Genomic DNA, 10,568 nt, shown 5'->3' on the forward strand with positions numbered 1-10,568 from the left:
TCCATTCACAACTCGAGCCACTGGAGTCCCTGTGTGTTCATCAAAAACATTAGCTAGTGCAAAACAAAAAACCACCTGGAGAACCGCAAACTGCTTGCCATATCCATCTCACCTTGCATGACGGCTCCTGGCATATCACATACTCCCAGCCCGCTACGGACACATGAAGATACCACTTTTGCAGCTTGTACCTGCGTGTATTAAGTTATTTTTTCACATCGATAAGGTTGTGCTTGTGTTTACACAGCACTGTCAGACATAGGCGGACATGTAGCACTCACTGTCAATGGAAGTGTTTATCTTTCCCAGCTTATCTAGGAGACCAGGTACATACTGGCCGACGCCCCTGTCAACTAGGTGCTCCAACATCTTCTTTAGATGGAATAACAAGTAACCACTCCTCCTTCTTCTCGTGGGCATCTACCTTGTCAACCACACGGGGGTCGTGGTTCTGGATGTCGCTTGACAAATTAGCATAGAACTTAGACGTCCGCTCCTTGCTCCTTACTTCTTCCGATGCCATTGCATCCCCGAGCCAATCCTCTCGCTCGCACAAGACATAGTAAAAACATGCCCAATCACTGCATGATAAAGGAAGAAAGGTGTGCTTGCTTGCATGATCATGGATGCTAGGCCACTTACCGATCTAACCAGCTTTGGTATGTCCTCGACGCTAACTTGCAGGACCGCTACATTCTGTTGCTCCATGACTGGCACTACCACTGCAGGGGCCGACCCGCTCGCAACACTAACACAGCTTCCTACATTATGGACGCCAATGCCCATACGTCCCACAACCGGTGTCACACCACCGGTCCCCAGACTTGTGGCGCGGGTGTGGATGAGCGGCGCGACACTGAAGTTCCGCTCGTAACAAAAAATAAGTAATTATTCACACATACATCCAAACAAGGCACAATGCACAAGCATAAGCACATATCCTCCATGGACATGTCAAGAGTAAGTTTCAAGTGGAAATTACCATAAACATGCCATACACCTTCTCTAGAGCAAGATTAAGTGTGTCCTGCCTTATCAATGTTGCTATAGTCGCCGCGCCGTAATGCAACAATCTTGGGAGGAGACTCGGGTTAACCGCATAAGCTCCGCCAGCAACATGGTCGAAGTACAGGACCTGCAAAGGCAAGAGTGCATCCCGATTAGCATGTGATCAAAACAAAAAACAGTCAATTGACACAGCAAATGTGAGATATACCTCCAAAGCATATAGGCATCCATACACACTGTGCCCCCTGCTTCCTCTAGCTACATCTTTCTGAACTTGGAAGGAACCATCGACGATGCCACGAGCAACATAATTGCCCCGAGTTTATGTTTCCAAGATCCGGAAGCATGCCCGCAAGGAGATATGCATCACGAGGCACATGCCACCTCTTGTCACCAGGCCTGAAGAAAACCGAAACAGCGAGCATCGCATATGCAAGCTTGAATCTGTTCACATGGAACTCACTAATCTCAGCTGAGCGCTCTTCTTTTACAATGCTGACCAGAGCAACCGTGTCAATCTCGATGTTACTCAGACTTAACCCTAGCATCAACCTTGCATCATAAACCTCCTCAGCCTCGGGCGGACCTTCTAGGTGTTCTAGTTCTACAGATCCACCATCCTTCATCCCAAGTATTGAGCACATGTTTGGTCCATTTATAGGAACAGATCTACCCTGGCCTAGCACTAGCCTTGAATTGTTACAATCCACACATTGCAGCAAGAAAAAGGAGTGGTCTCGGTTGAAATGTGTGAACATGTCAACCTTGGCTAAACCCGCCAGCCCAATGTCAAACACCCACCCCAGCTCCCTAGCACCCATACCTTCCGCTGCAACGGCCATGTCCTTGGCCGAGAAGGAGCTGTTCACGGTGCTGCGACCGCACTTCGCCATCCTGCCTATGTCGGCCGGCAAGACAAACACATCCACATCAGCTTCAGCGGTAGCAGAACCAAACGATCGTCCGCTCCCGCCACCGTCACCTTGCCAAACCCCTTGCATCTACAAAAAAAAACCGTGGTCCAGAGTAAGAATGCAGGGGAAGGGAGTAGGCAGCAGATGGATCCGAACCCAGTAGATGCCCAGCGAAAAACCAGGTAAAAGAAGAACCAAAGCAAGAACAAGAAGAACTCCAGAGTGTTATTTTGCATTCAGATTCAGCTACTAACCTCTTTTGCAGGGGAGCAAGGCGGACCAGGCTTCACACCCTCGGCGGAGATGCAGCTCAACTCTCCGTGCTTCAGAAGTCGCAGCTCGACGACGAGATGCCCAGCTCCAGTCTCCCCTCCGTTGTCTTGGATGGCTTCTTTGTTCACTGAATGCAGCTTGCACTGCGGAGAGAGGGCGGGGTGGGTAAGTAAGGGCCGAGTTAATTTCCCACCATCAACGCTCTGGGTATGTGTCAACTCACCGGCCAGGGAGCTAGATACAGCCTACGTTTTTGCGTGCAACTAGCAAGAGTAAGAGAAAAATGGTAATAAGTACTGACATTTGTACTCTCTTGTTCAATTCTTATCAGCATACGAGCACATTTTTTAATTTTGTCTCACGAAAACAAAGCTTATCAGGCAAGTTTCTTTCAATGCAGCGTGACAAAAACTGCCAACGCGCACACACACTACGACTTTTTCAATTTTGTGTTGCATTTGCACCGAGAGGCCCAACCGGTCCGCAAACCGACTACACTACTTTTGCCGTACAGGCCGCCCTGTTCCCAGCCGGGCCGAGATGGGGCAGCTGTTCACTGTTGCACACGCCGCCCACGACAGCTGCTCTTTCATTCCCAACGCGAACCAAGTGTACTTTGTGTATAAACAACAGAAAAAAACATTTCATTTTTATTCAAGCAACTCATCGGGTTGCAACATGCAGGCACACACGCGCGCAATAGTTCAGTTACACTTGTTTCTACGGCCAATCTACTGAATATGGTTATTTTTTAATCCGTTTTGGTGCCCGGCTTGATGCTTCTTCTTCAACATACATGCGTCCGTCAGACCAGTTTGAGCCATGGCTCGATTCGGTTGACGAGCACGCCGGCTGTGCAGCTGCACTCAGTGCCTCCATCTCGAATTCCAGAGTCAGGTTCCTCTAGAAATGAAATACGTTTAGAGTGTGAGCCTAAAGGCACGAATACATTTTAACAGAAGTAGAATCAACATCTGCTAAATAGACGACTGCTCTAACCTTGACCATCTTGGCGATGACAAGCACGTCTCCTCCCAAAACCCGAACAATCACCGTTTTCGAATCAGCGGAATCCTGCTACACAGTAAAAAAACAAAAAAAGGTCAGAAAACTTATTCAGGCATTTGAAGGCAACGGATCCACACATAGCACACATTTTTTGAACGGTGCAACCACAAACCTCCAGATCGTCATCCCACTCCTCACTGCTTGCGCATGCTATCTTCCCCACCACCGATCCCATACTCGCGGGTATGTGAATCTCGAAGAGTTGACACCGGTATACGTATTTTTGCATACGGTATTTGTCGAGAGCTGCAAAGTTCTTACCTCATCCAAATCGGTAGGCTCAGCGGACTTCCATTGGCCGCCTTTGCCAGCAGCTGAACCTCGGATGCAAGTGGCCACCGGTGGAGCTACCCGATTCATGGTGTCCTTATTTTTCCCGGCTTGGTGTGAGGGAGTGCTTGCCCTAGCTTGATCAATTTATAGAAGCCCGAAAGCCAGCTGTGGCACTGTTCTGGCCAAATTCAAAATTCAAACTGCTAGCACACTATTTAATGCTGTCCGATATATCCATGGCTACACTTAATGCAAACAGAAAAAATTCCAAAGAGAATCCAGGAGAACAGTAATCCAGATATAGCAAATCTTTATTTGTTTCTGTCTACCACAACACAGCTAAAAAAATTAAAAAAAAATTCAGTTACACACGCAGACAGCTACCCTGTCATGTGTGCAATCCCTGCAACTGAACTGAAGAGTGGCTTGGAGCAACTGGTTTTCCTATGGCCAGTGATCCCACAATTGCCGCACCGCGCTTCTTTCCTTGGTTTCACCGGAGTGTCGCCCTCGTCGGGGCAGGTCGTGCTCTTGTGCCCCTTGCCACGACATATACTACAGAACCTTGATCTTTTGCCTGAAGTCTCGTAAGGCGGCTTGTCCCTGGCGGTGCTTGGATGCCCCCGCTTCAGTCTCCTTTCCGGTGGTAACAACACTCCACCTCCGAGAGTAGACGACACCTCTGCATTGTCTTCTTGTACAATAGCACTGCACCCTCCTTGCACAAAAGAACCATCCCCGGAGCACGCCTGCACTGACTTACGAGATGTCACTACTGTCGCTTTTTTGCTTGACAACCTTGATTGCATAGAGTCCAACGAGGCGGTAATGCTTCCGGATGCCTCTTTCGACTTCTCCACCATGCTCTTCCCATCCTTCGACTCGCAAAGCGATGCAGCCTTTGCTTTCAGCTCACACAGACCTGTCATCACGCATTCGAATGAATCTGGGTTGCTATCCCCCATGTGCACCAACTCCAGTGCGGTAATATACATAGCAGAGTGTCTGAAGGTAGATGCTTCCGGCGGACCCATGTCCTTCTGGTAATGTTTAATGTGATCGGGCAGTATGTCCCTAGCATCAACCGTCCACCTTTTTACAATGTGCAAGGGTGGTATTGCGCGGATACGCAGGAAAATCATGACCTGTTTATGAAAAAATAAAATAAGGTACATTAGTCGTGTCCTGCTTTTTTGAAAACCAAAGTCAGTAGATTAGTCACCTTGAGAATGTGACAGCAGATCATGCCCATATGCTCAAATCTTCCGCACTCACACACGAAATACGAGCAATCGTCATGCACCTCGACAGCAAACCTCTTCTTGTACCAATCTTTCATTGCATCTGGGTTTATGTGCGCGGCTACATACTTCTTCTTATGTTCGACCTCCTCTACCTCGTACGAGCCGGCAACAAACAGGACTCTACCAAACATCTCGAACATTGTGCGCGTGTACACCTTGCTGGCGTGCCTCTCAATTGGTAGATTGGACTTTATGACAGCGCCACCCTGCAGAAACAAAGGATTAGGTCCTTTTCAGGAGTCGTTATGTTAATTTGCGAGTTAACTATTTAGATACAATGTCCTCACCAGTCTGGTCCTCTTCTCCTGAAAACCCTCCTCCTGCTCACGGTCGTACTGCAGTTTTCCGTACTGCTTAACAAAAATATTCATCGGACAGGCAGGTGGCACATAACTTTTAAGCATGTGGTTCGCGCTCTCGCTTCGTTGGGTACTTGTTTGCTTTGCACAAAACTTGCCGCTGAAATATGGCTTTGCCCACTTGTGTCTGACCTCATAAGCTTGTATTAGAAATGTATTGGCTGTCAACCCATACCTCTCCATGATCTCCTTCCACCCAGCCTCAAACTCCTCCACTGTCAGCATCTCATCAACAAGGTTGTGAAAATCCAGCCTGAAATTTGATTTCTTGCTGTAGTGGGTGCCCAACGACTCTTTTGCTTTCCGAAGCACATGCCACTTGCACCAACGATGGGTAGCATCCGGCATTACACTGCTAATTGCAATTTCCATAGCTCTTGCCCGATCTCGCAAGTGCAAACATACGAGATATGGGTCGTCAGTTTCATTTCAATGTTGCATGCACCGCCAACAAATTCTAACATATAGAATACGGCTGACATACCTGTTAGGATTGTAATTGGCTTTTTCCCACCCATCAACCTAACAAATTCACGGAAGACCCACTCGAAGCTCTGTACAGTCTCGTCCCGCATCAACACCCCAGCATATATCACACTCTGAAAATGGTTGTTGACGCCAACAAAGAGCCCAAACGGCATGTCGTACAAGTTTGTCTTATAAGTCGTGTCAAATGTGACGACATCCCCAAAGTGGTGGTATTGAAGCTTGCTCCGTCCGTTGGACCATATCAGGGTGCGTATCCTACTCTCATCATCAACTTGGACCTGGTACGTGAACTCACTGTCACTTGCCTTCAGCTCCGAGAACATCTCCATGGTTTTTTTGACATCGTCATCTGCTTGTTCTTGGCTAATCTTGCCACAAAGCGTCTTCAGGCACCTTTTCGTGAACGGGACATTCTCAAGTTTTCCAAAAAAAGTCCCTATTATGCTATACACCTTGCTGAGGTTAACATTATTCGCACGTAGCTGAGCGACCAATTCGCGCGTGTACTTGTCAATGTGTCTGTGCGAAGGGAAGTGCAGCTTCTCCGCGCATGTGCTCAACAACCTGTGGTTGTGCGTCCCCCTGTACTCACAAATAAACCAACCTTGGTCATCTGTCCTTAACAGCCTGACAAGTGCCGGACACTGGCACCGGCTAGATGTGGTGTTTTCATTCTTCGGCTTGCCCTGCAGGTTCATACAATTCAGGTACAGTCAGATGGGAAAGAAATGTACATCGTGTTCAGCTGATCAACATTTACAAACACAACTCACCGAACAAACGCATAGCAGTTCCTGCATTGACCTCGTGCCTTTAACATTGCTTCTGCTTTTGCCATACCTTATACCAAACCCAACCTCCCAGGAATACAGATTGTAAAAGTCATAAGCTTCGCCGATAGAATCAAAAGTCAGTCCTACAGATGGTAACACCACCGCATTTGCCCCTCGGTCAGCAAATCCTCTAAACGCTTTCTCCAGCGCCGACACACGTTCCGGTGAGACCACCCGCTCATCCGGCATTTTTCCGTGGCGAGGCCTGCTCCGCCAGTAAAGTGCGACTGTAAATTTAACATATTCACATGCACAAAAAAATAATTGTACAGCATACCTTCTGACCCATCCCTGAGTTTCAGCCGTGGTAGTGCTTCCGTGGGCGTGAGCAGCTCGGGCGGTGTTTTCCATTTCTGGTTCAGGGCTGGGTAGTTCTTCCGCCGTTTCGCTTTCCGAACACTCATGCACCGTGCACAATCCATTTGCGGCGTTCATCAGAGCATCATCGATGCTGATCATTATGTGGAACACAAGCAAAACAGCACATGAGGAAATGCCGTTGCAAACTTAAAATGGTATATGTAGCATTCTCTACGATCAACACATATGCTTATCCTTCAAGGGCCACATTAAAAAAGTGACAGCTAAAATGTATCACTAAGCATGCTGAGGCATGCGGTGTATATACCGAACAGTGCTAGATTAGATTGTTTGAAAACTAGTGTAGGATATAGTAATCAATCACACACTTTCTCGCTAGACTTTGGTCAAGCATGACATTGTTGATGGGGAATCAACCATACCCCCCGTATATCAAATTGATTTACCAGGACAGGGGTCGCAGGCATCCACAGTTGTTGTGCTTTGATTCTTAAAATTGTTAGCTATACATGCCAGGATCTCCATGAACGCAAACAGCAGATCTAGGAAGGAAAACAAAGAACAGATAATTAAATTTGTTATTCAGAAACTCACCAGCAGCCTTCGTTGTGTCCACCCGAGCTGCTCTCCCCCATGGTCATCCTCTTCCTCTAATGCTGCCGCACGAAACGTCACTGCCCTATCGCCGCCCAGCTCCGACCTGCCGCCGGTGGCCAAGGTGAACCTCGATCTAGAACAGACTTTCATGGGCGGTAGGAGCAGATGCATTAATTGGAGAGGTTGCTTCACACGCGCTGGACCGGCCCAGATTCTGTATCGGGCTGTTTCGTGACGTCCACACCCGGCCCATTGAATGCGTACACGTCCCGTATTTGCCTCGCTTTCCCATGTATACCAGATATATTGTAATTTACGCTGAAATTCCACTACTTTGTCCACGAATCTAAACATGCTCTCCAACGGTCACGATACGCGGGGCGCTGGCCGCTCGGAGCCAAAAATTCACGTCCGGCCTGGCTGCTCCTATAGAACAGCCCGCCTCCATTTGAACATCCCTAGAACGTTTGCTAGATCTGTTCATCGTTCCGCAAGTATGGACGCAGGTACTCCAAGTACTTCCGCTGGCAGGTACGTACACAAGTTCTGTCCTTAGAATAACCCGTAGACTGTAGTAGTTCTAGCATCTTCTTTTTTTACTCAAAGTTCTAGCTAGCTAGTTTGCATGTACCGTACATGATGTACGTACTAGCTGGTTAATTTCACGATGCTATATATAATGTCTCATAACCAGGACCAAACGGCAACACAAACCGAAGAATCCTATGAAGAAGTTTCTATTTCTTTTGAAAGAGAAGGTTGGATATCAAGTTTCGGCCGGTAAACACAAGGCTATTGGACGGAAGCCAAAGAAGATGTTCAGGCTATGTATTCATGACGAGTATGGCACTAGGGCATTGGCCAAACCTGCAATTATGCTAAAATCTACTACACTAAGCCATGAAATAGAGCTTCGTATACAGAGGCGAGCTCTTCTATGGATCTATGAAGAAGTAGTGCCCAAAATCCGTAGATGGACAGCTTTCAAGGAAAAGGAAGAGACCATGGAACAACTGCATATTACGATGGACAGTGCAATACGCAAGTACCGCAACCGACGCTTGCAGGCCGGACTATTTTATGTGAACGCCCATATGTATGATTTTAGGTTTAGGGTTCGCAGTTATCTCTACGGCGAGAGCGACAGTGAATTCTTGGCAGATCTGTGGAGAAAGAAGAGATTAGAGCGCAAGATGAGACAAACTAATCACGAGATCTCTGCAAGCGTCAAGGAATCTGATCTATCTAGGAGAAACCTCAAGTCCACTCTCGTCGCGACGTCGAAATTATGTGGCAAGAGGCACACATTTGGTTTGCTACTTGTAACTTCCTTAGCTTTGGCGATCGTGTATCTATAAATAACCCTTGATTTGGGTTGACTTCGTGATACTGCATCCTTTCCTACAATAAGGTGTAATGCAATTTCTTTCTCGTGAATAAAGAAATAACTATCCACCGTTTGTTTACTCCGGTGCAACGCAGAAGTACTAGTTGGAGTTGAGAAACCAACTTATGGTTGAGTGGTTAGGAGGGCAGTGACACCTCTAGCCCACCAGAGTTTAAATTCCAGATTTAACACTTTGGTGTCTCATTAAAGGTGAAATATTTTTCAGTGGGAGGCGACATTTGCGTCGATAGCGAGGCGTCCGTGGTGACTTCGTAAATCTCAAGAACCGTCGGATCAGTTTCTTGGACTCAGTCTCTCAAAGCCTCAAAGGTGTTCATAGGGGTAGGGTGTACGTGCGTTCATATGGATGAGTGTATGTACGTATGTACAAGCATTTGTGTATGTACCGAGTTTCGCAAAAAAAAAGAGTACTAGTTGAAGTTGCACCATATATTTTCTCGAAAATTAACTACTCGCATACCAGGTAAGCTGAAAGATGATGACACGTCAATTGGTCTCTAGGGGCGAAGCTCCCAGTAGGGTAAGATAGGGTAGTCATCCTACCTTAATTTTTGGTTAATACATTTAGATGCAAGTGTTTTTATGAATAGTTTGAGCGGTCGTACTTAAAAATGTATTATGTATGAAAAAAGGCATCCTTATTGTAGTGAACAGTGAACAAAATTAACTTCGAACCGAAAACAGGAACTAGGTACCAAAAATATTTCAATGTGAATAATGGCTGGTATTAGAGAGATTTATAATGATCTTACTATATACAACATTAGCTTGAGCTATTTCTTATTTGTGCGCGAAGAAATGAAGCCTCTAGAAATTTCTTCATATTTAAAAGACACACCATGCTTCCTCTAACAACATTATCACCTTATAAGATGGCGTTGATTTTATCAGTGGCGACAACAATTGAAAGAAATTTTTCGGCGACAAAGATCATCAAGACATAGTTGTGTATGGATCGAGCGAAGAATATTCAATAGTCTTAATCAATAGAATTATATAAGGTTTTTCAGAAAAAATTTAAAGCTTTGTAATTGAGCTGGCATTATTAGTACAACGTATAATCGAATATCACACAACGAAAAAATTAAATACTTGAACACTAGCTTATCTTTACCGGCCAAAATTAGGGACACTAGCTTATCGTTGAAGATGAGTGTGATGGTAGCCAAAAAAAAAAACATAAGGCTTAGCCCATCTTTAAATTAATAAAACTATAACGGCAGATAGTACATGGATGTTGAGAACAGATTTCAACACAATGAAATTACAAGCAAACAACATATACGATTAACGAACAACTTGCAACATCATGGTCCTCATTAGGTATCTGCAACTTGGTGCCGTTGGAACTCAAGATGAAGCCGCAGGTGTGGCTTGACATGGAAACACACTAGAAGTCGCGCATCAGCCACATCCAGTCTATCAACGAAGAAGGCTCCCTGCCTCCTCGCTCTAGCTCGAAGGGCGCCGGACCGCCGGCCAATGGAAACGCTCCCCTCAGCGTGGATGCAAACTAATGGCGAGGACCAAAGGAGAAGTTCCAAGCAAGCAACGCCAAGCCAAACACATCGAGAAGCACAACAGCACACCGGAGATCAAACACGTTGGAGACGAAGCTGCTAGGAAAGCTGGAGAATACACCGGCACACGTTCAAACACCTACACCCACCTCAAGCACCCCAAGACCGTGCCTTCAGCAAGGAGAGCGACGCGCGGTGCCA

The 10,568-nt window shown here is 46.5% G+C and overlaps 1 protein-coding gene across 1 annotated transcript; it reads right to left on the reverse strand.

Moving 5' to 3' along the window:
• Window positions 1–3,916: 3,916 nt before the first annotated feature.
• LOC124671719 (protein FAR1-RELATED SEQUENCE 7-like) lies at window positions 3,917–6,943 on the reverse strand. Its single transcript, XM_047208058.1, has 6 exons — window positions 6,799–6,943; window positions 6,462–6,748; window positions 5,684–6,374; window positions 5,128–5,585; window positions 4,759–5,046; window positions 3,917–4,681 (listed from the first exon to the last, which is right to left on the reverse strand). Exons 1-6 carry the CDS (start codon window positions 6,941–6,943, stop codon window positions 3,917–3,919), a joined length of 2,634 nt encoding a protein of 877 aa, XP_047064014.1.
• Between the last annotated feature and the right edge of the window lie 3,625 nt (window positions 6,944–10,568).

The sequence above is a fragment of the Lolium rigidum genome, chromosome 7, assembly GCF_022539505.1.
Source record: "Lolium rigidum isolate FL_2022 chromosome 7, APGP_CSIRO_Lrig_0.1, whole genome shotgun sequence".
In the NCBI taxonomy this organism is placed as follows: domain Eukaryota; kingdom Viridiplantae; phylum Streptophyta; class Magnoliopsida; order Poales; family Poaceae; genus Lolium; species Lolium rigidum.

What these genes read in the sequence shown, in the direction of transcription:
- LOC124671719 (XM_047208058.1), bottom strand. Translation starts at nt 6,943, where the DNA reads ATGGATTGTGCACGGTGCATGAGTGTTCGGAAAGCGAAACGGCGGAAG. An exon ending in ACTCAGGGATGGGTCAGAAG is followed by an intron (nt 6,749 to 6,798) that starts GTATGCTGTACA and finishes TTAAATTTACAG; the next exon opens with TCGCACTTTACTGGCGGAGC. An exon ending in TCTGCTGTCACATTCTCAAG is followed by an intron (nt 4,682 to 4,758) that starts GTGACTAATCTA and finishes TTTCATAAACAG; the next exon opens with GTCATGATTTTCCTGCGTAT.